Source organism: Molossus molossus, unplaced genomic scaffold, assembly GCF_014108415.1.
Source record: "Molossus molossus isolate mMolMol1 unplaced genomic scaffold, mMolMol1.p scaffold_m16_p_17, whole genome shotgun sequence".
NCBI lineage: Eukaryota > Metazoa > Chordata > Mammalia > Chiroptera > Molossidae > Molossus > Molossus molossus.
Genome location: NW_023425352.1, coordinates 48,125,988 through 48,139,876, shown reverse-complemented (window position 1 = coordinate 48,139,876; position 13,889 = coordinate 48,125,988). Strand labels below are relative to the sequence as shown.

Sequence of the window (13,889 nt, the reverse complement as noted above, 5' to 3'; positions counted from 1 at the left end):
TGGTAAGAGTTCTTTATATATTTTGGATGTTAGCCCCTTATTGGAGATATTGTTTGCAAATATCTTCTTTAATTCTGTTGGTTGCCTGTTTGTCTTGTTGATGGTTTCTTTGGCTATTCAGAAGCTTTTCAGTGTGATATAGACAACAGTATGATGTTTCAGGGGGAGGGGCAGGCGGGGAGTTAGAAGAGGGCAAAGGGGGTTAAATACCAGTGACAAGGAGGCTAAACTTTGAGTGAAGAGCACACAATGCAATATAAAGATTATATATTATCACCTCTTGTCCTTTGAGACGACATGGAGGGACTTGGAAAGTATTATCCTAAACGAACCAAGCCAAGCACAAAAAGACAAATACCACATGATCTCACTTATTTGTGGAATATAATGAACATAACAGTCTGAGGAATAGGGTAGACCCAGAGATGTGGAAGTAGGGTACAGATTGACAACCCTCAGAAGAGGGGGTGGTGGGGAGAGGGAAGAGATAAACCACAGAACTTATATGCATGTACACATAACCGATGGACACCGACAACAAAGCAAGGGGGAGGATGGGGAGGAAGGTGTCAATGGGATAAAAAAGGAGAAACATCTGTAACAAAAATAAAATTAAAAAAAAATAGATGAGTAGCAAATAAAAATATATCTCCTAAAAAATAAATAAATAAATGAATAAATAAATAAAATTAAAAAAATTTTTAAAGTGAAAAAAAAGAAAGAAAATCAGAGCAGTAAAAAAGTTACTATGGTCCAATCCAACAAGAGGATATAGCCCTGGTAAACATATATGCACCAAATACAGGAGCAAAAAAATATATATATATTAGAGTTATACCCTTGAAAACTTATATAATCTTATTAACCAATGCCACCCTGATAAATTTAATAATAATTTAAAAAATGTGTACATTCAGATCTGAAGGAACCTGAGCAGGATCAGGTAACTCAAGCACTGATTCCTCTTCCCAGAGCACATATACCTATAACTTCTGGGAAAATGAATCCTGGGAGAGATAATATGACTCTTCTGTGGACATAAACTCAGTTTGAAGCAGAGGAAGCCTCTAACTTAAGCCTCTTGGCTTCCAGTCTAGAATTCCTTCTATAACTTTGCACAAATTCTTCCATCTTTGTGCCTTGATTATCTCCCAGTGAAAGGGGAGTATTGATAGGGCCTTTCTCATTGGATTAAACATTTTAATGCAAATCAAGTACTTAGAAACCCTGCCTGGAATATTGCAAGCTCTCAATAAGGTTAGTCCTATGATTACTTTACTATTGTAGTATTTTCAACCAATTTTCAGAAATACAATAGAAATTTAAATAAAGGATTATCACACCAACGGGGGTGGGGGGTGGGGGGGTGGGGGGGGTGGCTGAAACCAGTAGCTTGTCTCCAAAAAGGATGAAAACCTATGGAACATTTATAAAGACTTCTTTAGCTGGTAATGCTATTTTCTCTAAGGAAGCAAAGTCAACACCTTGTTATTAAGACAGAGTTTTGATAAAATATTGCAATGGAATCTCTGCTCATTTTATCATTTCAGACAATAAGTAGCTCTTTATGAAAATATGCGTTTTGGCTGTGGCAGAGCAGGCTGTGTGGGGCTTAAAGTTTATATAATTTTGAGGGCCTTTCTTAAGAAAAAGTGAGTGTTTATTTAGAATGGAAAAATAAATAGTTAATAATTTTAAAATGTTCACAAATATTAAAATATTACAAAATCTGAAAAATGATATATGCATTATTATCTGCCAGACACATGTCCATGAATCTTTTCTTTCCTTTCCTCTCTTTCCTATTTTTTATTCTTTTGTTCTTTTTTTTCCATTCTCCTTCCTTCCTTCCTTTTTTCCCTTCATTACTTCTTCTTTTTTTTTGGCTGCACACTGTTGATCACTTCTTAAATAACAATTTATTTTGCAATATTCCTTTCTGTAAACAAACTGGGAAGATGATTCAGTCTTTGTTTTTGCATAGTTTGTTTAGGATGGTTTGAGGAAAGAGGGAGCATATAATTAGGAGAGATACAGGTTTTATCACAGGACAATGTCAGCACCACAAGTATGAGCATAATGAAGGACATCTATAGAAGTAACCGTAAACTTTTTCAAATTATCTCACTATACTAAACTAAATATATACCCAACTCAGCTTCCCTTAGCTGGATCCCAAAATCCTTGTGGCAAATTTACTAGAACAAATAACCATATGAACATATTTCTAGGGTCTGTCCAGGATCTTATATGAACCCTGTACAAATAAGAGACCCTGAAATAAAAACTTCTGATGGAGAGAAACAAAGCAAACCTTGAGACAGCCTAAACATCCTAAATATTCTGAATCAAGTTTAGATGTTTGAGAGTTTCCTACAGCCAGTGAGAGCATGATATAACAAAAATACTCTATCTGATATAATATAAAAATACAAATAATATGAAGTAATATTGAATGTAAACTGTAACTAAAAAATAAATTATTTTGCCCTGGCCAGTTTGGCTCAGAAGTTAGAGCGTTGGCCTGTGGACCAAGGAGTCCCAGGTTTGATTCCAGCCAAGGGCATGTACCTCAGTTGCGGTTCATTCTGGCCCCGGTTGAGGTCCTGTGGGTGGCAACCAACCAATGTGTCTCACATCAATGTTTCTCTCTCTCTCCCTCCTATTCCGTCTGAAGATAAATGTTAAAATAGCCTTGGGTGAGGATTAAAAAATAAATAAATAAATTGTTTTAAAAAAATGGGAGGGAGCTGAGCCTGAGCATGCTGAGGCATTTGTCACATGTACCAGCAGGAAAGGTAGGAAGACTGAAGAATATAGAATGGGACCTAGGAAACGAAGCTGGCTATTTGCTGGGGTGACTAACAGCCAATGAACCAAGTCTAACAAGGCACTAGTTTGAAGAAACTGAGGAGAGGTCTCAGCAGGTCCTTGTTTCCATGTTCTACCACTGTAACCTTTCTCAAATGCTTTGACCTTCTTGCTCGCTTGACTAAATCCCACTCAAAAAACCAATTTTGTAGGGACTGGAAACAGGAAACTATTTAAAACGCTGTTAAAATATCCTGCTGTATAAAGAGACTCTTTCAAAGGCAAAATGGCTGACTAAATGATTCACAGGTCATGTATACATCTCAACCATCTTCTGAAGAACAATGCCTCAGAAAACAGCATCATTCATTGCAGTCTGTGTAGTTAGCACCAAGAGTATCTAAGAATGGTCTTTTCCCCACCACCCTTCTAGATATGTAGACAAAAGGCTATGAGTGTGGCATTGGGATGAGAGTTTTGTTTTTTTTCTCTGTTAAACAGTGTTACCGTATCTTCTGAATTTTGTCTGCTTTTAGATTCAGACTATCAGGAGAGTCAAGTAGGATAGATTCTTCTCATAGTGCATAGTGTTGAATCAGATAAACTGGATCAGCAGCAGAACTGAAAATGTCCTTTAAAAATATAGCCTGTCTTATGCTCAATTAATATTTGACAAAGGTGGCAAGAGCATACAATGGAGTACAGACCGCCTCTTTAAAAAATGTTGTTGGGAAAATTGGACAGCTACATGTGAAAAAAATGAAACTAGACCACCAACTTACACCATACACAAGAATAAACTCAAAACGGATAAAAGACTTAAATATGACTCATGAATCCATAAAAATCCTAAAAGAAAACGTAGGCAACAAAATTTCAGGAATCTTACACAGCAGAATTTTCAATAATACAGAGCCTAAGGCAAGAGAAACAAAGGACAAAATTAATATTTGGGACTACACCAAACTAAAAAGCACAGTTGGCCAAATGCAGGGACAATGAAACACCAGAGACCAGAGCCTTGCAATATATACAAACATACACTGTGAGTTAATAGGTTAGTAAGACTCTAAAACTGAGGTCAAGGAATACTGTACAGTAATTATTTCTCAAAGTAGTGTGTGTTTTTGTTGATTTTTTTAGAGAGGGAGGAAGGGAGAAAGGGAGAGAGAAATAGACACATGGATGAGAAAGGAACAGGGATCAGCTGCCTCTGGCATGCTTCCTACTTGGGGTCAAGCCTGAAACCCAGGCATGTTCCCTGACCAAGAATGGAAGTAGGGACCTCTTGGCACATGGGATATGCTCAAACAACTGAGCCACACTGGCTGGGCTTCTTAGAATGTAATGTGTTCCTCTTTCATAAAATAGAAATAAAGAAGAGAATATCAGCATAATATTTTCAAGCCACAAAATTTTCCCCTCCTCTACCTCCAATAATTTGTTAGAAGTCATTGAAGTAAAGTGCAGCCTTTAGGTTACTTACTTCCGTTTTATATTGGTAAAATTTGAATCCTGTGTCTAACATTCTGCTACACTAATAACCCCTTGTTTTCCAAATTCAGAAGCCATTTTTAGTTCTTATTATTCTTAAGTCTACTACATTTGACCTTTTGAAAGAAATTATTTCTCATATTGATTCTTTAAAATTTTATTTTTCTACCTCCTTCTTGATGATTCTTTTTCTCATCTTTATCATTTCCACTTTGTGGGACTTTCCAAAGGTTTTTCTTCTCTCTCTCTCTTCATTGTATCCTTTGATTTTCCTCCAACTCTATTACTCTCAACTCTCTCCTAAACATTCCCCAGCAGGTGAGGTTAAGCTCTATCACTTCTAGGTCATTACATGTGTTATTGTTTCTTTCCAAATAGATATCACTTTATATGAATTTCTACTTATTTTTCAATTTTCAGTACTTTGGGAAATCTTTCCTTATGGGGCTAGGTACCTCTCCCATGTGTTGTAGGGCATCCTGTGCTGCCTTTTACAATAGTCCTTATGTTATAGCACTTACTATGCATTGCAGTGTTTCTCAGAGAAGGAGCCCTACCAGTGGCATCACTATCACCTGGGAACTTGGGCTGAATTAGAAACTCTAGAGCATGGCTCAGGAATGTATGTCTCAAAAGCTCTCCAGGTGATTCTGATACAGCCCAACTATAGGGGAACCACTGGTGTATTGTAATTGCTTGGTTTTTCCCTTGACTCCCCTACTAGATTATGGGCTGTTTTAGAAACTATGGTGGAATCATTTTCATTGTGATGTCATTAGAACCCAGTGCAGAATCTCTGTAAGGAGAGTCATGAGTCACTTCTACATTAACATCTGCCATAGGAAAGTTGATATCCACATTCTCCTCCAAAACAATTGCACACATCTGGCTCTACACCCCTTGCTGATTTTTTTTTTTTTTTTTTTTGCACTCCCCCACCTCTTCTTTGCTTTCTTTTTTTAAAAAAAAAAAATTTTTCTTTATTGATTTTAGAGAGAGAGGAAAGGAGAGGAAGAGAGAGATAGAAACATCAGTGAGAGAGAACATCGATTGGCCGCCTCCTACATGCCCCACACTGGGGAACGGGCCCACAACCTGGAGACCTCTCATGGGTTGACACTCAGCCACTGAGCTACACTGGCTGGACTCACCTCTTCTTCTCTATCAGTAATCTAATCATTTTCTCCATTAGTCATGAAAAATCCTTGGTAATCATCTCTTTTTGAAGAATAACTTCATTTATTCTGCATATACAACTAAAACATAACCACCATAGAAAATCTAGAAAACTCAGTTACACACACAAAATAAACTAAAAAGCACTGGAAATTCCCCCATTCTGAGAGAACTATTGTTAATTGTTGCATGTATTCATCTAACTTTTATTTCTAGAACGTTTGCTAGAAATGGCATCATATGAAGTATAACGTTTTATGATCTACAATTGTTACACTGTTGTGGCTGTGTTTCCATGACCTTAAGGGTTATTTTCCACAAATTTGTTAACACCTGCATGATATTTTTGGCAGTAATTAACCTATTTTCATCCCCCTTTAGTTACTGAAAGTCTCATGGACACCTTTTGATTGCCGGCACCATTGCAATTACGGCTCTGCTTACTTTCGGAACCTACTGCAGTGGCCTTCTATCCCAAATTAATTTTTCTAAAGTGTAATTCTGAGCAAATTGTTCAAAAGTCAAAATGACTCTCCAGTGCCTTCCAAAGAAAGCCACAGCCTCAAGTCTGACTGCCAAGGACTCCTGCAGACTCTAGGAGAGGCTGCTGCCCCTTGTTACAGCATTTCCCCTGTTTTCTAACCATTTGAATCTTGTCACTTCTCTGTCCCAGCATTCCTTCCCACCAGTGATTTTACTTCCACTTCCACTTCCATTTTGCTAAAATTGCAAACTTTTTACCTGCACCACCACTCCACTTCTTATCCTTTTCTCCACTCTATTTTTTCTTTAGTTCTTAGAGCCATCTAACAGACCTTTTTAAAATTTATTTAACTTGATAATTGGCTGTCTCCCCTAACTATACTATAAGCTTCATTGAGACAATGGTTTTTGCCTGTGCCTTGTTCGTTACCCCATCCCTAAAACCTGAAACAGTGCTGGATACATAAAAAAGATACTCAAAATATATCTGAAATATTGAAGGAATACATGAATGAATAAATGAATAAACAATGAATATCTCCTGTGAAAATTCAACAAGTCCTCAAGGAACTCAGAGCTCTTACTCCTGCTAAAGGTGATCTCTCTGTTCTCTAAAGCCTATGTTACCATTATTTGTACCCATGACATGTATTGTGTACAGAACTGAGTTATAATTTTATGTTGCTCTTCCCATGGAGTAATATACAAATTCCTTAAAGGCAAATGTCAATGATCTTTGCATCTCTTGCACTTCTTAATGCATTTACACTTAATAAATCATTCTAAAATTAGTTATTGTCAAAAGAAAAGAAAATTATTGCCAAAAACAAAATGGGAGTTACATGTGAGGACATTTTACCTGTTAATAAAGTTGAATGTATCTATTTTTTAAAGAATAACTGTTATCTATCTGGACAATAATAACTAGTTCCAAAGTAATCATTATGTGAACATTCTACATATTTACAGGTTATTAATGCTGCACTTGCTTTGGCTGCAAGACCCAAAAGTCAAGTGGTCAAAAAAACCATGGAAATGTACAAGTGCACATGGGAGAATCATATCCATGTCCTCACGGAGGCTGTAGATGACATTACAAGCATTGATGACTTCCTTGCTGTATCTGGTATGTTTCTGATTTTTTAATTTATACATTTGCTCTAGTCAATTTTCTGAAACAGATTTATACTGCATATAATTTATTTTATGCAATAGAATAAGATGTTTTATTTACACATGCTGCTACATACAATCTATTCTTAGGTAATGAACCTCATGCCATGTAATCCTTACAACTCAACAGTATTCACTGTGTCTCTAAAGAAATTTCTAGAGTAAGACATAATTGATAATAGTAGCTGGATGATGAACAAAATAGACCCAGAGACATAGAAAAGAGTACGGTTCAGACTGACAATCCTCAGAGGATGAGGGTGTGGGGGTGAGGGTGGGGGGGGTGAGATCAGCCAAAGAACTTATATGCATGTATGTGTAACCAATGAACATAGACAACAATGTTGGAGGGAGGGGTGGGGGGGTGGGATAGGGAGGAGGGTGTTTGGGGGGGAAAAAGGAGAAACATCTGTAACAAAAATAAATTAATAAAAATTGCAAAAACAAATAGCTTGGAATCTTAGGCATAGCCTGGCTTTTGAAATAAATCATCAGTTTCCCTTCTCTAAAACACTGATATGTCTTCATTTCTCTACATTTCTTTTCCAACCAAGTTTTTCTCCACTCAAGGAAAAAAAAAAAAAAAAAAAAAAATATATATATATATACACACACACACACACACACACACACACACACACTCTTTATTGATTTGATATACAATGTGTACTTAAACTACCAGTATTTGTATTTGAATAGTGGTAATCTAAACAATCAAATAAAAAGTCTAAACATCTGAATACATCAGTAATGGAGAGACTTGGGATTCCAGGTCAAGGCCAGATGACTCTCATCACAGATGACTTTCACCATAGGATTGTGCAATTACTCTCATAAAGCCCTGTCCTCAAAAGCATAACTCAGGTTTGATTATACTATCACAACAGCAAAGAACAAAAGGCTTTTTAGGTTTATTATTATTATTATTCTCATAAAAATTAAGCCTCTACTTAAAATAAATTACATATTTTTGAGAAAGAGATTTCCTTGGAATGTGATCACATGTTTTTTATAAAGCAAATTCTCATGAATTTCTAACATCATTTCATCTTTTTAAAGTTTTCTGATGTATTTTGTTAACTTGTTGAATTCATTACTTTCAATTGTGTATATATTCTCATCCTGAACAGTAGTTCCTAGGGTGTTTTATGATTCATTAATGAAAAGAAAATGTGTGCTAATTATTTTAAAATTGTTTTATTTCTGTAGGGTGAAACACTTTGCAAATAATAGAATATGTATGGGGAGAAATATTAACATCCCTTGGTCCCACTATTCAGAAATAGGAATCACTTATATCTGATTTATTTCCATCCATCATTTATATATAAATTCATGTTTTCAAATAATTGTTATGACATATATAATGTGTAAATTATATATATACATATATATAAATTCAGCCAAATATGTGTAAAAAGACAAATACTTTATGTGTGTGTGTATAATGTACATAAATTATTTGCCTTTTACACACAATGTTTGGCTGAATTTTCCCACATCATTATGCAACTTCAAAAATTATTCATTTTCTCTCCTTTAGTTAGCATTTACATAAATTATAATTTTATTATTATAAATAATGTTATGTTAAGCATAGTTTTGTCTATTTGTAATGTGAAACCATTCAACTTCTTATATGAGGGCAGTCTTTTGTAATTTAGCTATTCAATGCTAGGTTCTTTTCTTTTTAGTATTTTTTTTTTCTTTTTTTGGTTACAAGACAAAAAAATCTGCTGATGCTGCTTGATGTAAAGGCACTTTTATTGGTATACTGATGGCATGATAGGGAGACTGTCCCGGACACACAAGAACAGAAACCATAACTGGCCAGGTCTTGCATAATTAGAGCTGAGAGAGTTGGTATCTAAGCAGCTCTTTGAGTCCTTAGAGCAGGAACCCTTGGTTTTTCTTTTCCATGCTGTATTAACCTGACCTGGCAACCTGCCGAGCCTGCCACTTTCCGTAAACAACTTCAGTACTTCAGAATACGCATACGAGCGCTGCTTAAAGAATAGAAACCTTTATTGCATGTTTAATAGTTGATTCTAGACTTACTAGCTCTAGCATAACAGAAAACTTGGATGGGAATAGTCCAGGTATGTGGGGAGGAACATCTTATCACTAATGTTATTTAGAACTGTTTATACAGGGTAGTAATAAAAAGGTGATTAATATTTAATGTGTTTCATTATTGTTTTTAAATTCTCTACGGACATGCATTCTGTTATTTTCTACACTGGGATGGACTGTTTCTACTTTCCTGTCCTTTGGATGCTCTAGCTGGTAGTGGTTTAAGGTTAGTAATGACCTATAAAGGCATCTCTGGCTTCTACTGGACTTCCCTCATGGTTATATCTCAGAGTATCATATATTACCACCTAAAGCTGGAAGCAAACTGGACTGGACTGTTGGCTTGAACTTATTAAGAAGGAAATCTTTCCCAGATGCCTTCCACAAGACGTTCTCATACTTGTCATGATCAGAATTTGGTTGGTTTATATCTTTTTTGGACCAATCACTGGCTAAAGCAAAAGTGATTTCCATGATGGACTTAGAGTACAGATAAATTGTTAACAACTGACTCCAGGCTAGAGAGAGTGGTAGTCCTCATTTGTAGCTGATTTCTGTGGCATAGATACTCCCATGTTGGCAGGTATCAAGTGACCAAGGTGATGTAATTGAACTCTGAATTAAGAAGAAAGGTATAATAACAGCCTTTGTGAGCTGGTATAAACAGATTCTAGCAGACCACTGGCTTGGGCCAGTCATAATTCAACCTTCCTGACTAGTCACTTACTATCCAAACACAATCAAAGGTTTTATCCACAGAAAGGAAGCAAAAATGGCTGTTGACTAAATAACAAAATATGTTTGCCCCAAACACTAACTTACCTTGTATTAATTTAGCATGAGCTCTGGTGATATTTCTTGATACATCATAACTTTTCAACATCTGTTCCTCCAGATAATGGTATCTTCTCTCAGAATCTTTCCAGTTATATAAATAAGAAAGAATACAGCTGGCTCCAAACATCTCAGTTCTGAGGCTAGATCTTTAGGACTAGGGTAGCAGTCCTAAGTCTAAGATCTCAGGCCAACCAAAGAATGGATTATCTTTTTTCACTTGGCTAATTATGGTTCAGATTGCTGTGATGGGGGCTTCCACAGTCTAGTAGCTTTTGTGTGGTACAGATTTTTTGGGCAAAGTTGCAGATCTGATCAGCAGTAAGTGATTATTTAGTACTGCTTAATAATGAGTTTTATAATATGTTCTTTGTATTCACAGATTTCTGGCTCTGCCGTTTGCCCGTAGAATAATAGACAAGTTAGCTCATAGAGTATCTGAATTGTGAATCACCTAGAAAATATTGTTTTCAAAATTTTATAAACATTCTTTCTGTTGGGCCTTCTTTCAGTAAATAACAATACTCAATTCTTTTTTTTTTCTTACATAAAAGACCAAAGAATACCGATCCTAAGAAGATTCCCACTTTCTCCTGTGAGACTGTGGATTCTCAGAATACCAACTCTTCACATTAAAATGTAGACAAAAATTAAAGCCTAAAAGTAGTGAGAAAATATTCTTGGACTTTAAACTATTATTTGTTGTCATGAGTAGAGATCACACTGATAAAATGTTTATCTTATAATAATGTTTTAGAAAGATTAGATTTTCATAATTGACTATTGGCTCTTCAAATAAGGGTACTTTTAATGCCAAATGTCTTTTATTTATCTGTTTCAGTTACAAATATAGAAATATCACTGATGATTTTTAAATTGCTTATTTCTACAATCACCGAATGTTTTATGATACAAAATACCAATATTCAGAAGCCATTTTGGGGATTTTTTTGTTGTTGTTCTCTTTTATACATAGAAAATTTCAAATATAAGTGCAATAAATTCTTTCTTGAAAATCAAGGAATATAGTCACCTCATGAATTTATTATATGTTTTTGTTTTATATGCAAAAATACAATGAAAGAGTCCATCAATATCTACTTTTAAAAGCAAGGAGATGTTTGCGAGCTGTTCTTGGACTTTCAGTTGTGCAAAAGAGGCTTTTCATAGTTTCAGGTTTTTCATGTCAGTGTCATTTCACAAGTAATCAGAAAAATTCCTCAAAAAGCATTGGTCTCCAAACGTTTTGTTGCATCACTGATGACAGAGCTTATCCCATCATTCATTGGGCTTTTTATCACTCCTGAAAATACATGTAACAAACACCTGTCAGGAAGTCTCTGATGTGAAGATTTCTTGACCACATCAGAGTGTGTGTGTGTATTTGATGCAATTTGAGGAGCTCTGTCTTTTCTACCTGCCCAGGTGCCTGAAGTCCCCGCTATAAGTTATGCAATTGGGACTAAAAAAAATAAAATAATAAGATCTCTGTATAAGTGCAAATTTGGAAGAAATCACATATTAACACAAGCATCAGCTTTTTGAACCATTGTATTAATTGACTGATAATGAGCAATAATCCCAAAGAACTGAATGTAAAAGAAGTGAACGTTGATAGAAGAGGAAATGATTTGGACCATAAGAACTATTGAACAATTACTAAAAATTGATTAAATGTGAGGGTTTGTGAATATATGCCCTTTTTAAATTTACTTCTTCTTTCATTCATTAAATATTTGTTGCCTAATTTTAAGTGCTGAACACTGTGAATGGAATGGAGATTTAATAATGAGTAAAAGTTACTGGGAGAGCTAACTGGAAAGAGAGCTGTGACAATAGGGATTGTTGGAGAGAGGGGGTCACAGGATGAATGGAGAAAGCCAGTCCTAGTTTGGAATTTCCAAAAGGAGAGATTGACCATTTATTGATTAGAATTAGCACTGCTGTTCCCTTATTGTAAAAGATGATTTTATTTTAAAGATAACATCATATTGACTCCTGGAGAATTACAGTATTGAAGGATGCTTGACTATTTTTATTCTATGCCCTAAATTTCTCTGTGTCCACTTTCCTACATCCACTGCTACCACTCCAGTCCAATCTATCATTTTACTAGATTGCTATGTAATCTTTCTAATTGAAACTTCAGCTTTTAGAGTTATTTCTTGAAGGTTCTCAATAAGTTTTTGACAAGATTAATTTTGGGGGTTTATGTATTATGCTTTCATTAAATGCATTCAACCATGGAATTAATATACTTAAAATTTTCAAATTATGACAAATAACTTGAATCATTAATTATCACCATGTTCTGTGACCTTGACTTAGTGACACAAAGATAACTGATGCTGCCATTAAAAATGCACTAACAAAGGCCTCTATGTTCATGACAGTGTAGTGAACATGATCTTTGACTTCTACAGAGTTGTATATAAGCCATTTGACAAAGAAAAATAAAAGTAAATAGATTTTCAATTTTTTTGTGTTAATTTTCACCCGAGAATATCTTTCCATTAATTTTTAGATAGAATTGGAGGGAGAAAGGGAAGGGTGAGAGAGAGAGAGGGTAAGAGAGAGAGAGAAAGAGCGAGAGAGAGAGACATAGACATTGATGTGAGAGAGACACATCAATTGGTTGCCAGAGCTGGGGATCGAACCCGTAACCCAGGTACAAGTTCTTGACTAGGAATTGAGACCATGATTCTCAGGCCAGTGGGCTGCTGCCCTACCACTGAGCCAAACCTGCCAGGGTAGATTTTCATTTTTTTCATAACTTAATATAAAATAAACACATAATAGTATCAGAAAGATTAAAATTTGAACTTAATTGCAGACATGATAAGTACTATTAAATCCCAACATAATATTTATGTTGGGATAAAAGATGACTAATACAATATATATCTATGAAAAGATAAATTATATAATATGATTATATAACTAAATATTATCATACATTCATTTATCTATCTCTTCAACATACACCCATTTGACATTTTAGTTGATTAAAGGGATCAAGGCATGCAGTGTTTCAAAAGAAACACATTCCTTTTTTTAAAAAATTTTATTTTTGTTACAGATGTTTCTCCTTTTTTACCCTGTTGACACCCTCCTCCCCATCCCCCCACTGTGTCACCGGCTTTGTTGTCCATGTCCATTAGCTATGCGTACATGCATATAAGTTCTGTGGTTTATCTCATTGTCGCCCCACCCCCTCTTCTGAGGGTTGTCAGTCTGTACCCTACTTACACATCTCTGGGACTATCCTATTCCTCAGACTGTCCTGTTCATTATATTCCACAAATAGGTGAGATCATGTGGTATTTGTCTTTTTCTGCTTGGCTTGTTTCACTTAGGATAATACTTTCTAGGTCCCTCTATGTTGTCTCAAAGGATAACAGATCTTTCTTTCTTACAGCTGCATAGTACTCCATTGTGTATATGTACCACCGCTTTTTTATCCATTCGTCTACTGATGGACACTTGGGCTGTTTACAGATCTTAGCTATTGTCAATAGTGCTGCTATGAACTCGCGGGTACATATATTTTTTCTGGTTGGTGTTTCAGGCTACTTAGGATACAAGTGGGATCACTGGGTCAAATGGCAGTTCTATTTTTAATTTTTTGAGGTAACACCATATCGTTTTCCATAGTGGCTGCACGAGTCTGCATTCCCACCAGCAGTGTACTAGAGTCCCTTTTTCTCCACACCATTGCCAACACTTGTTGTTTGATGATTTGTTGATGGCGGCCATTCTGACAGGTGTGAGGTGATACTTCATTGTTGTTTTAATTTGCATCTCTCTAATGATTAGTGATGTTGAGCATTTCTTTATGTTTCTTA

The 13,889-nt window shown here is 35.6% G+C and overlaps 1 protein-coding gene across 1 annotated transcript in view; it reads left to right on the top strand.

Moving 5' to 3' along the window:
* Positions 1-13,889, top strand: part of CTNNA3 (catenin alpha 3) — a 1,555,380-nt gene that overhangs the window by 1,017,123 nt on the left and 524,368 nt on the right. The window contains exon 11 of the mRNA XM_036264901.1: positions 6,934-7,090. Within this exon, the coding sequence (XP_036120794.1) occupies positions 6,934-7,090 (157 nt within the window). The remainder of the gene's footprint in view (positions 1-6,933; positions 7,091-13,889) is intronic.